The sequence below is a fragment of the Sitophilus oryzae genome, unplaced genomic scaffold (assembly GCF_002938485.1).
Source record: "Sitophilus oryzae breed Bouriz unplaced genomic scaffold, Soryzae_2.0 scaffold_1000_pilon_pilon, whole genome shotgun sequence".
NCBI lineage: Eukaryota > Metazoa > Arthropoda > Insecta > Coleoptera > Curculionidae > Sitophilus > Sitophilus oryzae.
The window spans coordinates 520,953-542,724 of record NW_022145617.1 but is presented as its reverse complement, the minus strand read 5'-3'; the positions used below and the strand labels follow the sequence as shown (position 1 = coordinate 542,724).

General features: G+C 32.8%; 2 protein-coding genes across 5 annotated transcripts in view; one reads left to right on the top strand and one right to left on the bottom strand.

Annotated features, from left to right (window-relative positions):
* LOC115889559 (transcription-associated protein 1) overlaps positions 1-21,772 on the bottom strand; it is a 161,115-nt gene that overhangs the window by 98,462 nt on the left and 40,881 nt on the right. Inside the window, exons 6-13 of the mRNA XM_030911879.1 lie at positions 16,000-16,186; positions 14,139-14,541; positions 10,962-11,241; positions 9,702-9,996; positions 4,557-4,748; positions 4,357-4,491; positions 3,848-4,080; positions 3,676-3,781 (exon numbers count right to left, since the gene is read on the bottom strand). Coding sequence (XP_030767739.1) covers positions 3,676-3,781; positions 3,848-4,080; positions 4,357-4,491; positions 4,557-4,748; positions 9,702-9,996; positions 10,962-11,241; positions 14,139-14,541; positions 16,000-16,186 — 1,831 coding nt within the window. The remainder of the gene's footprint in view (positions 1-3,675; positions 3,782-3,847; positions 4,081-4,356; positions 4,492-4,556; positions 4,749-9,701; positions 9,997-10,961; positions 11,242-14,138; positions 14,542-15,999; positions 16,187-21,772) is intronic.
* Positions 16,796-20,050, top strand: LOC115875362. Of its 4 annotated transcripts, none has more exons than XM_030890903.1 (5): positions 16,796-16,807; positions 16,872-18,256; positions 18,525-18,717; positions 18,819-19,002; positions 19,052-20,050. In XM_030890903.1, exons 3-5 carry the CDS (start codon positions 18,545-18,547, stop codon positions 19,223-19,225), a joined length of 531 nt encoding a protein of 176 aa, XP_030746763.1. In that variant the 5' UTR covers positions 16,796-16,807; positions 16,872-18,256; positions 18,525-18,544; the 3' UTR covers positions 19,226-20,050. The 4 variants fall into 4 exon arrangements, with proteins under 4 accessions (XP_030746763.1, XP_030746833.1, XP_030746908.1 ...); XM_030890973.1 differs by lacking the exon at positions 16,796-16,807 and having other exon boundaries at positions 16,814-17,055; positions 17,127-18,256; XM_030891048.1 differs by lacking the exon at positions 16,796-16,807 and having other exon boundaries at positions 16,814-17,460.

Sequence of the window (21,772 nt, the reverse complement as noted above, 5' to 3'; positions counted from 1 at the left end):
CGAAGGGGCAAATATAATAAAGCAATAAAATGTAAAAAAGGTCGGGTAAACATCTTTGTTTATTTATTGAGCAAAATTCCTTTAGAATATCGTATTAATGACCAAAATAGGATGCAATTTTAAGAAAAAAATGTCTGGCTTATAATAAAGTTTCAAATGTACCGTTTATATTCAAATTTGTTATGATCTACAACAGTTAGGTAGTAATTGAGACGAATTATAATTCAATTACCGGCTACTACGTTCTTGTTTTAATAGATCAAAATTCAACAAATATAATTAGAAATTATTTTAATTGTGAGAGGCTCCCTTGTGGGACGCCTATGTACGATTACGGCGCGGCGGAAACAATACCTACCTGTGAATAGACAAATTCGGGAAATTTGAGCTTATTTGTCCACACATTTGACACTGTCGTACCATATTGAAAATTCGCAGATTCAAAAGTACATTAAGCAAAAACAAGAACTACTGAAAAACACTGAAAAGTTCACTTCGGACTTGATTCCGACTTCAAACACACCGTAAGGTAAACGTAGTACGCTATAACGGACCATGGGCCGTCGCGAGGGGTGGTGGGACGGACGGCTCATTTCATTCTGGAAGACTAGCAGCGACGTTGCCAATAGTTCTAGACGTTTCAGCACATTAAACAGTAAACATGTCCTTTAATAGTAACGCATATATCCTCTGTTTAATAACATATTATTACGCATGCTTCTTTAAAAATAAACTATTCATTTAATTAAGAAATTGAGATTTATTGATATCCGGTGAAGGTTTTAAAGTCACCTTTTCTGCAAATCAGACTAAGTAGATAGGCGCAAATTTGATATGTGGCAATGTCGCCTTCTCTATCTCAGTTGCTTTTTACAGTACGTAGTCAACCTCCGAATGTTTGATCGGGTTAAAATGCATAATGTGATATCTGTTCTTCCTAAATCTATGGTCAAAACAAATAACAATGTCAGGAAATAAATAAATAAATGTGGCAACTTAACATTTATTCCAGCAGAGCTACCACCTGAATCCCCAGCGGGAAATTTAAATTCCAGTTAGTCAGCCCGAAAATGTCCATGGTTGGCAACAATGAATTTGAAAATCGCGCCCTCGATTACGTAACTAAAAGTTTAATTGGTATCAAATATATTTAACTTTTGATATATTAAGTGACAAAGTTAAAGACAAAAATCAAACCAAAACGAAGGCCAAGAGGTGCAGATCAAACAATTCTATGCCAAAAACGGAAGCTTTGAAAGTCTAAACTTTTTTGTTTATTAATGTGAAGATTATTTTTTTATATATATTATATTTTGTTCAATAAACAATAATAGGAATAATAATAAACATGCATATTTGTTCGTTTAAAAGAACATTTTTAAATAAAGATAAATAATATCTCTAACTGTATTAGTTTAAATTCACGTGCCTGCTTTAAGTATAATGTTAACGTACACCTAAACCAAGGTAATTAAAAGATAAGGTTGTCTCGTAACTCGATCAGCCATAATCGAAAACATCATCTACTACGTCATAGGAATGATACCATAAAGGGATAAAAACTGCCCACAGTAGTCCGACAGTGCATTTCCGAATCGATATTCATTGTGTACTTTATTGTTTATAGTGTATGGCGTCAATAGTTTTCAGTTGTTTGATGTGTGTTTTCTTTATTGTATTGTCCATTTATCTTTTTTTGTCGGTTGCATTTTATTTTTTATTCCTTTTATCTATGATTTTATACGTTCTGTCTACGTCAGAGGGATGCTATTCCGCTTCGCTCCTATTGGTCCAAAAGTTACGAGACAAACTTATCTTTTAATAACCTTGCACCTAAACACAGCGTATTAGTTATTACAAAATTCAAAGTGTTGTAATGAAGTTCATAAAATGTCTAGGACACCCTGTATATTGTGTTAATATTATACTAGAATAATAGGGACTTTATTTTCTTTTAATAGTGACAGTCAATGTATTTTATTGTTAACTCATTATTGTTTCTATTGTTGAATTAAATAAGTTAAATATTTAATTGCCATTTTGTAAGAGAGTTTTGATCGGTTTTGGTCGCTGTGGTTCGGTGCGAGAAACCGAACCGTTTGCGTCGCTCTGCTGGTGCAGGCCGAGTGGAGGGGAGCGTCAGTCGAGTACCTTGGCTGCAGCAGCTCCAGATAGGCAGTTTGTGGTCGCACGTGAAACAGTGAGGTTCGAGTCCGGAGTGTCCTGCTGCCACCCACCGCCAAAGTGATCGAGAGTAGGTCGTATTCTTTTATTGTTAATGACGTTTACTTTACTGCCTTAACGCGTTACAGGGACAAGGGAGACAGAGATATGTATATTCCCTCAGATAGACGCAACTATGCACCTCTACGGAGGCTGGAGGCTATTTGAACGAATCGCGCGAGCGCAAAGACATAGCAAAACTTATATGCGATCAGGTAGATCAAACTGTGCACCTCTACGGAGGCTGGGGGATATTTGATCGGATTAAGTGGACGCGAGGAACGATTTCTTTTGTTAAAAGGGAGAGAGTGAGACAGCTAACGGTTAAGGTAGTTCAGTAAACGCCCGGGTCGCGAATATTCAAGGAGCTAGAACAAAATCTCGCCCAAATCCCGAGGCTGGTTTTGTAGCTCCCGTATTTTCTAGGTGTGTCGTCCGGACGGCATCCTGTGACGCCATCAGTGACGCTGGGCGGGATCTCGCCGAAATCCCGAGGTTGTCCTGACCGGGCGGTGTGTATGCGGGCTGCGCTTATAGTAACGACGTACAACTCGCCGAGACGTTGCTAACGTTTACGTCACTCCGGGACCCGCGGGACGCTGTTAATTTCGCGATCGATCCAGGGTTCGCGTTTGTGTCCACAGGACGCTGTTAACTTCGCGATCGATCCAGTGCTTGCGTTAGTATATCCCACAGGACGCTGTTAACTTCGCGATCGTTCCAGGGCTTGCGTTAGTATATCCCACAGGACGCTGTTAATTTCGCGATTGATCCAGGACTTGCGTTTGTGTATCACGGGACGCTTTTAACTTCGACGCCGATCCGAGGTCCGTGTTTCGTTGTCAAAACGGACGCCGTTCCGAGATATATTTAGCTGTGACCATCGGGACGCCTGTAACGACGTCGCCGCCGTTTAGAGAGTCGCGTCGTAGTAGAGTGTGTTACTTCGGTACTGACGTGTCTGTGTTCATTAGGACGCCGCTAAATTCGACGCCAATCAGGAACTCGCGTCGTTTTATTTAATAGAACGTCATTTCGGGAACGCGTTTTGAATTCACGGGATAGAATCAGTCAGAGAGTTACGTATCGGGAATAATCGATCAAAACTCTAGAGGTACACGGTTGTTATTGTAAATTTTACTTTACGGGTCTTTAAGTATGCATTTTAATTCACTGTTGTTACGATTCGAGGACGTGAACCTTCCTGGATTATTTTTGTACATAATTAATTAGTTAAATAAAAACCTAGTGTTACTTTATAGTTAATTGTGTGTTTTATTTTCTTTTCATCTCATCACTCCCTGATATCTCCACTGTATAAAAGCTACCCGTACTGGCACTAGTGGTCTCTCAAACACTTTAAACGTTGGGGGTGGCGCCCGAGGAACCGAACCAAGGCAACTCGGCGTCCGTGACCTCTCTCAAAAACGGGGGAGCGTCACAGTGTCTTACCTGATAAAGAAGATCGTGACTACCACCCCCTATAGACCGAAACAGTGCTCGCAAAAGCAGAAAATAATTGTACGGATCGGCTGCTGTCATTGCCAGTTCCATTGATCTAGGAATTAAATAAAAAACAAATTCAATATAACTATGATTAGAAATAGCCTTTAAAGAAACAAACCTGTTTACAATTTGATGTAAATGAGGCCTAAGCATATTTTCGTTTTCTTGTGGAAACAGAGACACACTACCAAAAACCAATTTGAACAATTTTAAGTACAATTGGCTTCGTTCTACGTTAGAACCCATCTCTTCCATCCTTTCTAGTAAATACTCAACTAAAACGGTTGCAAAAATGGGACTAGTAGCTGGATTTGCTAGTAAAGTATTAGGTACAGTTTGCAGACTAGGATTCTAAAAAAAAATATTAATCATATACAGGCTGTCCCAGTCTTGAGCTTGCATTAAAAGTATCTAGCGAATTTAAAATATCTAGATCGGAGATTTTTTAGTCATCAATGTTTCATAATGGAAATCGTTTTATTTTCAATCGTCAAATTTCTTATTTTAAATGTTTTCCCCATTTTTTCTTACCATACAGGGTAGTAAAAAAAATGAGGAAAGTTCAGCCTGGGACACCCTGTATATAACTAAATGACAAATATATCATATTGGTTATTGAATACCTACCTTATAAACTCGTTCCACTAGGTATTCAATAGTAGTTGAAAATATCTCGTGAAAAGTTTGATTATTCATCATAGAAAACACTCCACTAAAATGTTCCAGAACTTCTTTTTCGTCTTTATTTTTACTTTGATTAATCTGTTAGAAAAACACAAATAATAATCTCCTTGTTTTTTTTAATACAATATAAGATTTTATCTTACTCTTTGAATAGGAAGTATAGTCTGAGGTCCAACATTTAAAGTATAGATATCAAGGGCTTTTAGAGCCCATTTAACTAGCCTGACAAACACTAGGGTTTCATGAGGTTGGAAGTGCTTAATTTGAGCTAGAGTCTGACCCGAAGATGTTTTGCAAGCCGAACAACCCCAAGTAATAGTTTTTACACCACAAACCTAATAAAAAAATCAACAATTAGTACTTATCCCTATCAATTATTTTAAAGAGCAGTCCACAACGATTGAAATAGTTGGCAATACCTGTGGCAATACCTTGTTATAGTCTAAACAACTAATCAGGGCCGTGGCGGCTCGTGACCCGTGTGACTGGGTAGGCGACAAAATTTTAATTTACATAATACCCTAGCCCAGTTTGTAAATATATGTTATCTCTGGGTTAAAAATAGCGATGGGAACTATCGAATGAATTAGACTATCGAATGGTTACTGAATGAATGTTTTCAACTATCGAATGGTTTTATTCGAATAAAATAATTCATTCATTTGTATACTAAAGCATATGTGACAACCTCGCCGTGCGACTAAATGGTTATCCTTGCGCCACGACTATCGAATGCTTTTGATAAATGAAATTTAGTATTCGTTTGATTTTTGTGTGCGTCAGTGCATTATTAGTTCTTCCAAATTTTTATAACTTCGCCTTGTAAATACTATGCTATTTTTGAGTTTATTAAAATATTTAAAATACTAAAATAGTAGTTTTTTTTTAATTGACGATTGTGTGCGAAGTGGTCAAAATTTTTCCGAAAATTTGTGTGATTTTCCGTAGCCCGATCTTTCAATTATTTAATTTTATATGGTATATTATGGTTAGGTTAGATTGCATTTTTTAAAGGGAAATTTTGAGAAGTAGCAATTTTTAACAGAGATGAGATGAACTTACAATTAATTTTAAAAATACATATTTGTATTTTAGATGTTTTAATAATATGAATTAGTTGAACTTAATAATCATATTTAAGTAATGTGGTTAAGTAAATTGTTGTCAAACTCAAATTTTGGGGTGAGAAAATTAAATTGAAAGTTTTACACGTGCCAATTTAAAAAAAAGTTAACAATGTTTGTATTTTGTTTATGCTAATTCTCTTACATGTAGTTTTTTGCGAAGAAATATTTCATTTATGTTTTAAAGTAAATGCCAGCAAAAGTAAATATTATTTTTAAATAATAATATAAAGTAATAAAAAGTAATATAAATAATTTTGATTTCTAATTTTTTATTTATATTTTCCTTCCATTACACTGCATGCTTAGAAAATTAATAAATGTTTATATTTCATGATTTTAAAATTTGTTGTTAATATAACAAATTGGTTCTGTAATTATTATTATTTAATAAACCAACGTTGCCATTTAGAGACTATATTATTTTTAAATAGGATCTAATATAAATACTTTTAACTTCTATTTGTTGTTTATATTTTGCTACTACTTAAAACAAATGTTTATATTATTAAATGATTGTAAATTTTGTTGTTAATAGGTATAACAAATTATTACTGTTATTATTATTTATTAAACCAGTCTTTGCTTAAAAACATTAAAAATAATTTTCCTACATCCAAAATAAAAAGTATTATTGCAGTGTAACAACAGAATATTAATAAAAAATGCAAAACATATATAGACATACTATCTCTAACTAACTAATGCTAAAGAATAATATTCTTTGCTAATACCAACTAATACAAATATATGGCAACAGCGCCCTTCATAATATATTTTCTGTGTAAATACTAGCACCTCAATAAAAAAAATAATGTGTCCTTATCTTTATTTGACTCCGCAAAAAATCAAAGATGCCGGCTTCTTTCATAGCATTGCCACCGACCGCTGTCGGGTTTCTAGGAAAGAAACCTACGTCACCGGACGACAACCAAAATCCAGTTTATATTTTATTAAAATCGATCCTGACGAATAAATGAATTTGATAAATGAATGAATTTTATAAATGAATGGTTTTTGCTGCCGAATTACTAGAATACAATATTTCAAGGCAGATGACGCATCTATTCGATAATTTTTATTCGAATAGTTTTCGACGAATGTTTTCTTACTAGCTATCGAATTATTTGAATGAATTGCAACTATCGAATGTTTCGATAGTATTCATTCGATAGTTCCCACTACTAGTTAAAAATATAGCTCAAAAATATTTAGGACAAAACTAAAGCAAAAATAACAGCATTCAATGTAATGACATAATGATTGACATAATGTACAAGTATAGTTTTTATTGTTTTTACTAATCTATTTTATCTAATTTTTTTTATCTATTACTATGGAGTCAGTATGGAGTACATCATAGAATTTTATTTTATCTTTATTTATTTACGCAAACTTAAAAATTGGTAGTATTGAAAGAAAGAATAAGTATGTTTTATATATTAAATTGATGAGTCGGTCTCTTAATAAAGAAAAGTTATTTATTATTATATCAATAAAATCAACAGATTGTTGAAGAGCTGTGAAAGATCTTTTAAGATTGAAAGTAAGGCAAGTGGCGATAAACGATTATTTTTCATGGAATCTCTATTATAAATTTTAATGCATTTCAAACATGAAAAATGTCTCTCAACCCAAGTACTTGTAAATGGTGTAGTAACAAACAAAACAAACAATCTGGAAGCCTCTGGAAATATATTTCCAGATTATTCTCCTTAAATTATTTTATGCTCGAAATTATCATATCTATTATTAATACCTGCAAATTATTCATTAATTTATGTTGGTCAATAACATTTTTTGTTTGTTAAATCACTATTAAATGCGTTGGAAATGTATCAATATAACAAGTTCGTTAAATCAGATGTTAAATGCGTTGGAAATTTTTTATAGGATTCTTTCAATTTCGGATCCGCAAGAGATAAATAAAAATAATTGAGACATACGAGTACCTATCTGCAAACCTTATTTGTAAATGTATAACAATGTTATCTAATATTCCATAAAATAAAATTCGCAAAGACATTTGACTTAGCCGCTTTTTTTAGCCGCAAACATATCGAATTGAAATAGCACAGAGACTTTTCTGTAATATCTGTTGTATCGTCTTCTTGCACCAAATAAAATAACGCGCTTTTTTATTTCGGATTCTTTTATTTCTGTGGCGTGTTCTGAAATACAACCTGTTATATCATTTTTAATAATGTCGGACAAGCCCGAAAAAATGTTTCCAATTTGCTTTAAACGTTTTTTGAATTTTCATATAAAAGTTTTAAATGCTACGTATAATGAATCATATGAAATATCCCCTTAACGAAATGCGATATATCTCCTTATGAAATATCCGGAATATCCCCTTAACATCTAAGCCTGCAGAGGCTCCACGACTTCATGCGAAGGCGACCGGAGATTTCGCCTAAGCTCCGCCTTAATATGACACAAATCCGACTTACGTCGCGTCGCTACCGCACGATGAGTTAGACAGAGACAGAAGACTGCCGTACGTCGTGCATCGGCTCCAATAGTAGGCGATGTAGAAATCGCCGAACAAAGGCACTCCAGCGGTCAAAATTATTTTGTTTTCTAAAGCAGCGGCACAGTCAGCGGTCAGCGTACGCCAGCGGTAGTGAATATGTTAATATACAAGACCACAAATATTAAAATAATATTGATTATTAAAACACACTTCCGTGTATTAACATTATTTTTATGTATTGGCAACATTAATAGTAAATAATGTAATGTAATAACTCGCTTAAATTCTGCCAAAATCTTAGGGTAGGCGCCGCCTACCTTGCCTACCCTGACGAGCCGACACTGAATCAGGGAAGATTTCGACAGACGATGACAAAAAAAGGCAGATAAGTTAACTATGGATGGGTTACTATAAAGCCGTCATGCGTCTTCGTTTCAAGACAATATTATTGCGATTAGCACGGCACACAGTGTGACGAAATCTAGAACAGGTAAACATTGTCATTTTTTTCGTGGTTTTGATATAGCCAGAAATGTGATAAGGGAGGGAAGGGATTCAAAATAGGTATTTTGCATAGAAAAAAATACACGTTAGAGCAAGGAGAAAGTTTTATAGTACCATTACAAGTAAGGGTAACTTCGCCGTCGAATATAAGATCATTTTTTCAAACATTTTTTTGAAACAAACCAGTAAATAAAAAAATATTGTTTAAAAATGGTAGCAGTATTTTAATAAAAATAAGAGTCCAAAAAATATATTGTAAAAAATGTACACTAAATCAAACTACTTTATACATCATTATGTGTATTGCGTTAACCAATCAAATTTAAGAAAGAAGAATCGAAAAAAAATCTTTTCTGAACAAATATACATTTTTACATATAAAAAAAATTAAAAAAAAAATTGAATATTTAATAGTAGGCAAACAAAAAAATGTAAATGAAAATATTCTATTTTTAAATCGCTAAAAATCCGCAAATGTAAAAAGTTAAATATATAGGTACATTCAGATACTTATGTAAAGAGACAGACTAAAGATATTTATTATGATAATAAATATTATAAGCAAAAGATAAACTTAATTTTTAAAATCTTCTGTTTCGATAATATGTAAAAGTTCTTTGGCTTCAGGAAACAAATCCAGCCTTCCATTTTTTGAATATTTTGGTCGCAAATGCGAAAGAAAAGGATCCGAGATATAAATTAAATTTTCTTAAGATTTAGAGACATATGGATATTTCGAAAAAAAATATTTTCTTCCAGATCGTATCCAGGTGGATATAAATTAAATATAGCAGTATAACAATAAGAAAAAGTGCTGTTTAAAATTTTTTAAATGTGAAATGTTGAAAAAGAATAATTTCTTAAAATAAAAAATATTCGTAACCCAAAAATGTTACCAGACCATTAAAAAAGATATTAAAAAATTACTAATTAATTTTACCAAGATTTGATGACTCATAGATACTTTAACATTCAACCACTATAGCCTTCTTACTATAAAAAGAAGGAAAAAATCTTTAGCATAGTAAGCTCCTGGAGTGTCCTCTTAACATTCATGTAAAAGAAATTCAAAATTCGGTTGTTGATTTATTCGCTAATGTCCAGCATTTCTCAATTTCATCACACTGTGCGGCAGGGAGAATACCAAAATCAACTGCTTCGCGTTCACTTTGAAAGGGACTTACCAAAGTTTTCACTAAACTTCTGTAATCGGCTACGTTATAATTATTCGATGGCTGAATTCCAAATCTCGATTTGGTTTCTTTTTCCGCCACCGGAATGGTCGCTATATTATCGGCATTATCTGGAGGCTCCGTTTTAATCTCCACTCCGGTAGATGGAGCAGGCTGCGACGTTGTCTGTTCCTGCTTCTTTTGTTCGTTGCGACTTGTTAAGATAGGCAGCTGAATTTTAGCAATGGTCTTAAACTTAAGAACGAATACTTCCAACATTCTCATAAGCACTTCTCGACCTTCACTACTAAAATGGTAAGTAACTATTGATTAAAGGCAAAAATATTCTCAACACAAATCTCTCGTTTCAACGCGTTTGCGTTTTTGACACCAGTGACTTATTTTACGCGGTTTTATTAATACCATATCAGATATGAAAGGTATACCGGGTGTTTTTCAAAAGTGACTCACCTCTACCTTTTTTATTCTTTCAGATAAAAACGAGACTTGGTATGTATGTATACCATGCTGCCAACTCTTCCTTTTGGGTCGGTATTTACATGCATGCAAGTAAATCGCATAGGGATCTTATTAAGTCGGAGTGAGAGGAATGCGACGGTGTGCTGTTGCGGCGTTGCGACATTTCTCCGGTACACCTTTCCCTATCAAGTGAAGTAAAATCACGATAGCAAACCGCTTATTTTTAAAAGACTTTTTTTCGAAAAGATAACTAGATAAAATCAGTAGATATATTTCTGAGCATCTTCAATGGAATTATAAGGATATCGTTAAGGTGTCCATTTTTTTTGTAACGAGAAACGTCAGTAATCGCGGTGATTTAAAAACTCAGCTTTTTAACACATAATACGCGATAAAAAAAATCACTTTATATATCTAGAGTGTCGTGGCTGTATATATTTCTGGCCAAAGCTCCTTGATTAAAAATTAATGGTTTTTAACACAGCCACTCTACTCTATTTGATCTTCCTCTTAATTTAATCTACTACATAATATGTTGCCATATTATCAAAATATGTTTTTAAACCAAAATTTAAAAAAAAAATATACAAATATAAGTTAAATAATACAGTATTTTTTTTGTTACTGAAGCCGAAATATTTACCACGCCGAAAATATTTGCACTTATTTAAGACTCACTCTGTATATTTTGTTTAATAAAAAGTTTGTTTTAATATACACGGCGTTTTCAAGGAACGTAACCCACGCGTCAAACGAGATACTCCTGAAATAGAATTCTACAGAATAATTTACCTGTTTTCCTTTTCTGATTGTGTTCTAATACATTCCACCAAATTTAACAGCAATTTACAGGACATGGTTTGTATGGTAGTGGCAAGACTGTCGTCGTGTACATTCTTACTAAATAAATGCACAGCTCTAGTTAAATCGGCAAGGGGCAATTCCTGCCGGACGTGATGAACTAGATCGGCTAGAGTAGAATACGCTAGAGGTCGCAGTGACTCGTGGGTAGTCCAACCGCGACCCAACAGGACATCTTCGTCAAACAGTCGTTCCATATGAGGTACGAATTCTAAAAAGAAATATAAAAAAGTAACACTAACTAAACTGCCTGCCAAAAAAAATTGTATAGCCTAAAAGTCAAATTTAGTGATTACCACAGCCACTGTGACATAAAGAAAAGACATGTGGCTATCTATTTCAAAAATTAAATTGTTCAAATGTCATATAATAATGGCGGTAGCTGTCATGGAATTGAGCGATTAAAAAATTATCATAAATCATTTATACGCTTTAAAACTAAATCTTAAATAACTTAAAAACAATTAATTTTTAGTACAGGAACATGTATAGTCAAAAAGTCGAATGGAAAAGCCTTTTCCCTAGTGAAATAAAAAAAGTGGGTTTCGATTTGAAAAAAAAATGATTTATGATAATTTTTTAATCGCTCAGTTCCATGACAGCTGCGGTCATTATTGTATGATATTCGAACAATTTAATTTTTGAAATAGATAGCCACATGTCTTCTCTTTATGACACAGTGGCTGTGGTAATCACTAAATTTGACGTTTAGGCTATACACATATTTCTGACAGGCAGTTTGAATATTTTTTTTCTCAAAAACGGTTAACGTTAGATATAGAGTGTTTAATATCAAAATTCATAAAATTTTACGGAGAATTTAAGTATATAATAATAGCTCCCGTATATAGCGTTTAACGCCTTGGGAGTAGCAAGGTACAGCTTGCTATACTAGAGCCGTTCGGTATACACGGAAGGTAATGTGGCTAGCACTACGCTTCAACCGCCTATTATTACCTCAGGATTGTGAATCCCAAGTACTCATTTAAGGCTGAGTCGACCTAGGTACCCAAACTATTTTTATTTTAATAAAATAGTCGGCTGATTTAATGCCGGGTGTGGGAATCGAACCCACACCTTGAGATTGGTAGACGAGAGCCTGTACCTCTACGCCACCGGGCACCTGAGAATTTAAGTATGTAATAAAAAATGGGGGCGCCCATTTAATCAAATACGTTTAAATAAAATATACGACGGCCTCCCCATAAGAGCAATGAGAGGATTTACGTCCCAGTATTGAAGGAGGACAGAAAATCGAGTCGAATGTTCAAGACATAGGTTCATCCTTGTTTAGTCAAACCTCCTACAAACCAAGGATAGACTTATGTAGGAAATGCATTGAAATTCTATAGCCATCCTTCAATATCGGGACAGGAATTTAAGCGGTACCCTCCGTATACTTTATTTTAAACGTATTTGCATTTAATATAACTTTAATAAGTTGCTGTCAACTTGCGGTATTTCCGGAAGTACCACCATATTGAAAATATTTTTAATTGATAGATTTCGTTGTAACACAATGATGTGCAAAAAATCTCCAATTTCGTACATCCAATTCAATAGTGAGAAATCAATGAGTATACGCTTTGACCAGTTAATAACATTAAACATTTTTAAAGGTAAAAAAGTTTCAATGAGCATTAAAGCTTACACAATTGTAACTAACTAGAGAAAAAAGCCAGTGGCGCCCATGTTTTTTTTAGAAATATATTCCAGTGATAACCCATATATGCACGTCTCTGGTGAATATTTCGACACATTTTAGCATTAAAATATGTCGAATGTTTTATTAAAGTAACTTTTACCCTCAAAATATCATTCGTGTCGCTAACAGCACTTGGAAGGAACCGATAATAAATTGAAAAAGGAAGTCGACTTTAACACACTGTATCTAGGAAAGAAAACAAAATCGGGCCTATCTATACTAATATATAAAATCCTTAAGTGACTGACATACTGATTAATCACGATCCTGCTCAAACCACTCAACGTAAGAAGCTCAATTTTGGCATACAGGTTGATTCTAGGTAGAGGTTCGATAAGAAGGGATTTTTCGAAATTCCAGTTCCAAGAGGGTGAAACCACCCCTCAAATATTACAATATCAACGGTCGAGTTTCCGAAAAAACGCTTAAACACGTATATTTTATTTTGTTTTTTTTACATATTTTAAGATTTTTTAAAAATGTATACAGGGTGTTTCGAAAAATCTGGTCATTGATTAATCACGATCGTGCTTAAAACGCTTGACGTAAAAAGCTGATTTTTGGAAAAAAGATTGACTTTAGGGTGTAGAGGTTCGATAAGAAGGGATTTTTCGAAACTGGAATTCGAAGGGGGTGAAACTATCCCTCAAATATAAAAATATTTTTTATTTAAAAACCGGTGAGTTTTTCAGAAAAACTCTTAAACACGTATATTTTATTTTGTTGTTTTACATATTTTAAGATTTTTTATAAATTTATACAGGGTGTTTCATATATTCAAATATGACCATTGAGTAATCACGATTCTGCTTATACTGCTTGACGTTTAAAGCTGATTTTTGGCAAACGGATTGACTGTGGGGTGTAGAGGTTCGATAAGGAGGGGTTTCTCGAATCTCAAATTCCAAAAGGGTGAAAACGCCCCTCAAATATTACAATATTTGTTAATTAAAAACGGTTAGTCTTTCGGGAAAACGCTTGGACAAGCATAATTTATTTAGTTTTTTACATATTTTGAAATTTTTTAAAAAATTATACAGGGTGTTCCAAAAAGTTGGGTAATTTCTTAACCACGATTCTGCTTAAACTGCTAGACGTAAAAATCTTATTTTTGGCAAACGGATTTTTCGAAACTCAAATTCCAACAAGATGAAACTACCTCTCAAATATTACCAATTCCAATTTTTTTTTATAAAATTTTGAGATTTTTCAATATTTTATCCAGTTTGTATGTTAATGGAAATTCTTGCTTTGCTTTATCATCACCATTACAAATGATTAATTCGACGCGAACGAAGTCGCTGGTACAGGCTAGTGTTAATATAAAAATAGACCTTATTTTTACGTGCGGAATACCCGCACGTTTTTTAAACACCCTGTATAATTTAGAAATAAAAACCTACCGTTTCTCAACTCCGTAGCCAAGATATGTCTGGCGGCTATAAGCAGTTCCCTCCTTAAATGAGCCACTTCCATTGGACACAGTGTTAACAAACCTAACATGCCCTGGACCATCATTTTTGAATGGCTCTTTACCACCGGTTGATATATTTTAATGATATAGGCTAGAAAGCTGAGCGTTTTTATTTGAGCTCCCATAAAATCAACGAAAATCTCTTTGTTGAACGTGTCCATCTGGCGCTGTTCTAAAGTAGGTTGTAAAGTTATGGTATCCATTATTAATGGGATGAAATCGCTAACATCTTGCTCCACATTCTGTTTGTATAGCTGGTACATCAGAACAACTATTATAGGTAGTTCTTGAAGCACTTTTAAGGATAAAACAGCTTTTGGAATTAGGTAATACTAAAATCGTACAAATATAAATAATATTAGAACAAAGAGACGGTAATTATTTCCTGTACTATGGGCTGGCAAAGGTTAGTTTTGGGCCTAGATATCCATATGTAAGAAGAGTACAATGCGATTATAATATACTGAACAAAGAGACAACAGTAAAAACGTTGCCAAACGTATGAAATAAACCAAGAAACTGTGCACATTGTTAAGAGACGTGGAAGGGGATACAGCAGATTCGTCGCGGTCGACTCAATCAGTACTTAAAATTCTAGGGAAGGAACATAATGCGTTTAGCTTCACGATTTAATTACGTCTAGTAATATTTTATTTGTTTATTTATTAACGAGTCGTTGTAATTTTCCCTATAGCTTATAAATTTTTAAGTGCAAGTTAGAAACGCTAGCAACTTTTGTGAAAAATAAGTGAAATTGAGTTGGTGTTCGACAGTGGTCGCGCTATTAGAACTCTGAATTCAAAAAATCGATATCTCGAAATCCGTTAGAAATAATTGATTGTAGTTTTTTTTTCAAAAAGTTTCTTAATATTTTTCTGCTATATTTTCTTCGCAGACAGAATTCTGAAATGAAGAATGTGAAAATCTTTATAAATAAAAAAGTAACACAATAATTGCTGAAAATTGCTATACACTAAAAGTAAATGGATGTTTTTTTTTAATTCTGAATGGAAAAAAGCCCATCAAATTTTTCTTATTTAAACATCTTGTAAAATATCCAAACTTCAAAATAAAAAAAGTTTCAATATCTAAAGTGGTTCTTGAGTTATCGCGTGTTATGTGTTAAAAAGTTGAGTTTTTAAATTATCGCGATTACTGACGTTTTATCATTATAAAAAAAATCCTTATAATTCCATTTCAGAAGCTCAGAAACATATTTAATGATTTTATCTAGTTATCTGTTCGAAAAAGTCTTTTAAAAAATGCGGTTTACGATCGTGATTTTACTTTACTTGATAGGGAAAGGCGTACCGGCGAAATGTGGCAACGCCGCAACAGCACAGCGACGCATTTCTCTCATTCCGACTTAAAAAGATCCCTATGCGATTTATTTCCACACATGTAAATACCGACCCAAAAGTAAGCGTTGCCAGCACGGTATAGTTTTCTGCTATTTTGTATTTTTTGAAGAAAATAAATATATTTAAAGTAGATCGTATTGAAGGGAGGAAGAGTTAATCACATCGACCTTATAGATCTATTGTGTGACTCTCGGGGCTTTGACAAAAGCCAGTACTGTGATGGTTTGAAATTTTGGAAAAGTATAAACGGGATTAACCATTTTCGAACAAGCAAAAATTTTAATGAAGAATGCATTTTTCTCAAAATGTCAATAATAAAAAAGTTTTCCCTCTTGTAAAGACAATCCGGGGACAGATTGTATGTTTAAAAACAAATGTAAAATAGCAAAAAACCGTATTGAAAATAATAACCTAAAAAAATAAACTTACTGCTATTGCTGTACCATCTTCATTTCTTTCCTGGGTCTGTATTCTAGTTACCGTAAAAGTTTCATTTAAAAGTTCGTTAATATTTACTTTGCTCAAATCTTCCACCTTGATTTGACTTTTTGGTTCGAAAATTTTCGGCATATGATTAGGCAAATTTAGATAAATCGACTTAACGAAATGTAAAAATCTGGAAAAAAATCTGGTAAATTTTTTAATTTTGTTTGAAACTGTTTGTTTAATTGTTGTGTTATGTATGATTGTTGTGTATGTATGTATATATGTACTGTTCAATTCGTGAGGTTTGGAACTTTCGTCACAGATTGTCATTCTCTCTCTTATCCATGTTTATCACATGAAATGGAAATTTTGTGTCAAAAACGTAAGTCCATTATATTGATTACATCGTACGATTATTTTATTCTTTTTATATACTGATCACATGCTGATCACTATTATTACGGATAAAATATTTACGTCCTTGTCCGATAAGCACGAATAGAAAAGGACAAACATCGTGTTTGTATTACCCGCCGAAATTGAACAATACGGAACGCCGACTGTCAAAGTTGTCGTTAAATTTTAACGGCTCCGATAGTTTCCCGTAAATTTTTCAAAGAGGATTTTTATCACTTTTGATATTTTTGTGGGAGATTTTCTGTGTTTACTGAGTTATTTGTGATTTAATTTGTGTTTAAAATGCCGTCCCGTTTTAGTGAAAACGAACAACGGCTCATATTAAAAGTTATCCAGTATTTCAAACTCGAAAAAAATGCTGGAAACCCATTTTGCCTGTGTCGCTGTTTACGATGTAATTGGACAACTATCAAGTTAATATTTTTTAACTAAATCGAAAATATTCACGTGTTTTATAGAGAGCATCGGAGGCTTTAGGAATTTCACGCACGACTGTGCAAAGAATCAGTTCTAGAGGAATCGTGAAAGATGAAGAACAAAAAGCAGCAACAAGTCACAGAATTGCTTTGTCCCGTGGAATTCCTGCTTATAAGATACATGAACATACAATTAGAACACGTATTTATTCAATGTATGCTGCAGGTAGGCTACAATAAATTTATTATTGTTTAATATTATATGTATCTAATTTTTCACTGTATGGGATTATATAGGGGAACATATTACATTACAAACTTTGCAAGCAAACCTTCAAAACATTGATGATGTTCAGTTGTCTCTGACTATGTTGGGGAAAGGACTTAAATATTTGCAGTTTAGATGGCAAAGTTGCAAGCATTCTAACAGGAAGTATTTAATGGAGCAGCCATATATTGCACAGAAGAGACTGCAATTTTTACGACAATATAAAGAAAATCAAATCTCTGATTGTTCTTTCAGACCAGTATTTCTTGATGAAACCTGGATTTACAGTAAGGGTGGATTTAGAAAGAGCTGGCAAGATGGCAGTCTACAAACAGTTCGTAAAACATCTGGAGAAGGAGTAAGGTACATGTTTTTTACATATTCATTGGTTCACTTATAGGTCAGTTAGAAGGGAACAAATAGAGATACAAACAATAATATATGATAACTGTTAAGTTGTTTCTAGTAAGTAACATATGAGCCATGCACTGCACAACTCAGTTAACTCCACTTTTAAAAATTTTTAAATTTAAGTGTAAAACCAATTGTAATATTCAAACAGTTTTCCAAAAAATAGACAAATAGACAAATAATAACCTCTGATGTTTGGAAAATGTTAAGTTATTAATATACCAACTGGATTTACACTTAAATTTAAAATTTTTCAAAATGTATTGTTCATCACTTAGACAAGGAAAGGGGGGGACGGGCATTACCAGTAGAAATTTTGTGATGGAAAATCGCTAGGCTCCATGCCAAGGCCGTTTGTGAAAAGTGATTCCTAGTTCTTTCTCTCATTACAGATCTTAGAATTGTAAGCACAACAAAACACCATACTTAAATAATAATTATTTCAAGTCTTTAAAAAGCTTTTTACAGCACAAAATACAAAAAAACACACAATTTTTAGGAGCCAATCACAAAATTTGATATTGGCCGTAGATGTCGATTACGCGTCCCCTCTCTTTGCTTGTCTAAGGTGCATGAGCAGTAAACAGCTGATATAACGATAATGTTTCTAACCTAAAGAGTGAATGCAAAGAAAAACATAAAACGTTACATCTGCATAGCAACAAGTGTGCACCAATAAATGCATGGGATTATATAGATTACATTGTAGTTTAACTGTAAAGAAATGTACCTTGTACTTCATTTTTGGGTATGTATGATAGTGATTTTTTATTATTGCATGCTGGGTCAGAAGATGGATTTGTGGAGAATGCTAGCTTAGTTTTCAAATCAGGCACTAAATCGGGTGACTACCATGATTCAATGAACTCGGCAAATTTTGAAAAGTGGTTTGAAGAACAATTAATTCAAAATTTAGGTGATAATTCACAATAAGCTCTTAGGAATTATATTATGATTTTTTTTAAAATTATATTATGTTTAATGGGAAAATCTAATATTGTTAATCTAAAATTTAGATGAACCATCTCTGATTATAATGGATAATGCTCCATACCACAGTACCCTTTTCGAGAGAACTCCAAATCAGAGTTGGAGTAAGGAATCCCTGATTAATTTCTTGCAAGAAAAGGGAATCCAATCACCACCTCTGGCAATGAAAGATCAGGTTTGGAATATTGTCAAGCAGAATGTTGCACCTAAGAAATACAAGTAAGTCAACAAACAGTCTTATTACTTTGACATGAATGCAATTGTATATGCGATATGTTGATTTAACATTATAACTTTATTCCATTGCATTTATTTGGCAGACTGGACGAATTAGCCAATGAGAAAGGACATCGTGTGTTGAGACTTCCTCCATATCATTGTCAGTACAATCCCATCGAAATGGTATGGTCAGAATGCAAGCGCTACTATGATGCCAAGATTAGTGCCATTCATCCTGTTACAAGTGATGCAGTATTAGGTCTTTGGAAAGAAGCACTTGAGAAGGTAGATTACATGTGGTTTAGATTATTTTATATTAAAAGTTTTATTTTAGGTTACACCAGAGAAATGGAAGAATTATATCAGACATACCAATAGCATAATCGATAAAGCCTGGGCCCAAGAACAACTGATTGATGCCTCCGATATTCTACCTGTAATTATCGACACGAATGATTCCGATTCAGATGAGGACAATTATTTAACTGAGGGAGAAGAAAGTGTGTAGTGTTTAGTGTCTAGTATTATTTTTCATACATATTGTTTTATGTTGTACAGTGTGAGTCAGTGACAGAGTAAAGAGTAAATTTAATTAGTAAATTAATTTTAAATATAGAGGGGACTCCAAAAAGTGAGGCAGATATATATTATAAATAATGTTATATACCTAGAACTAATAGTTTTCTTAATATTTATTTAAAAAAATGTGTTATGCCAGCACCGACATGGTAGTGGCATTGTGTAAAAACTTTTCTATGCTAATCACTGGTATGAAAGTATTTACATATTGCCACTACCATGCCAGTGCTGGCATACCAGTTAAATTGGCGATAGCTACAGTATATAATAAATCAACAATCAATCTTTATATACAAAGGTTATAGAATTTTGGGCAGAATCTAAATATAAAATAAAAAATTATTGTATTGGGTGTTACATTAAAAAAATATTATATCTGCCACACTTTTTGGAGTCCCCTCTTATTTAAAATTAATTTTAAATTGTGTACCTGATAGCACAGGATCAGGTTGCAGGATTATTAAGCTCATAATGTAATTAAAATATAATTTTTATATATATTTGTGAATAGGGTAATACACTTTTAACGGGATGCCAATCAAAAAGTGGCCACAAATAGGGGTTGCCACAGTTCGAAGTCGTTCCTACTACTTTATCCGGGTCCGGCAACAGTGAGTCAGGCATCTGTTGCTCCTATAATAAAAAAAATTGTATGAATGCAAACTGAAAGTATGTATTAGGAAGTATTTCATGAAAATATTTTAACTTCTACAGGGTGGGTCAAAAAAGTAAGCGAATCGGAATGATTTTTTTAAATGGAACACCACATATGTTATTGCATTTTTGGCTTCTTTTCTGATCACTTTACATAATCCTAAGATATAATTAAATATGTTTTATTAGTTTCAGAACTATTAGGTACTAAATAAATAGATAAAAATACTTCAGGCTTTTATAACACAAAATATTAAAAGTACTTTTTTAAAATACAAGAAATGTCAGGTACTACTTTGCTATAAATATCGTAATCTTAAACCATACAGGGTGTTCAAAATCCTATGCTAAACTTTCTAAAATATAAAATAGTTGTTCTTCCTTTTTAATGGAACACTCTGTATATTATGTGTTGTTGATGAGGAATTAAAAAATGCACATTTTTTGTATTTAAAGTATTTAAAATCTTTAGCGGTTCTATTTAAAATAAAGCAAAAGAAAAACTGTTTTATATTTTAGAAAGTTTGGCATAGAATTTTTAACACCCTGTATGATTTAAGATTACGATATTTATAACAAATAAAGTAAAGAATAAATATAGTAAACACCTAATATAGTTTTGATTTCAGGACATTTCTTGTATTTAAAAAAGAAAGGCTGAAATATTTTTTTTTTTATTTATTTAGCAATTGTTCTTGAAACTAACAAAACATATTTAATAATATCTTAGGATTATGTAAAGTGATCAGAAAGGAAGCCAAAAATGCAATAAAAATAATCCCAATTCACTCAATTTTTGGAGCCACCCCGTAGAAGTTAAACTATTTTCGACAAATACATCCTAATATATACTTTCAGTTTGCACTCATATAACATTTCTAAGTTGCGGCCATTTTTCATTGGCCCCTGTTAAAAGTGTATTCACCTATTCATAAATATATTTAAAAATTAGGATTTGATTATCTACATGATGAACGTAATAATCCTGCAGCCAATCTTAGACTATGATCATTCTCTAAAATTATTCAATTTAATTTTTTTTTTGTTAGTCTCGAAACAAATGAGATAATGGACTTTATCGTTGACACACCCTGTATCTTAAGATTTATATATTAATATAATATATATTTACTATAATGTCTAGTGGTATATTTTTGTACTGTATATATTATGTTATGTATTATGGAGTCATATTCTTGTATTGTCTGTTGTATTTTTTTTGTACTTATGAGGTTTTATTGTACATTTGGGAGTTTTTTCAGAAATATATAATTCTATATTCTGTTTTCTCTCATTTCCAAGAGTTTTTTGCATATCCCGAATATCTGGCTGACATTATGTTATATTGCCAACACATCTATTTTTTGATCTTAGCTTTTATCTTCACTACACTTTATCTAAATACAGTAAACATAATTTTAATATGTAGTGTTTCAAATTTTAGTAGAATCTAATTTTTAGACATAGAATAAATTTTTAGTAGAATGATTGTAAAGAACAATGATGAACATGATTTTTAATCATTTCTTTTATTATTAACTATTAACTTATTAATACTTTTCTTGTGGTTCTAGAAAACTTTTTCAGAATAAATCTGTAGTTCTTTTCATAAAATTAATAACATTTTTTTATTTATAAACTAAAATAAATATTTACAGCTTACATTGTAGATATAGTGCAAAAGCCAAATTTAACGTTAACGGTGTAACGCTAACATGAATACAATAGCTCCCTACTAATAGCGATAGCACCTTAAATGTTTACATCTATGGATCAACTCAGGAAATACGTGAAAACCAATATGGCGCCGAAAAAGATGACG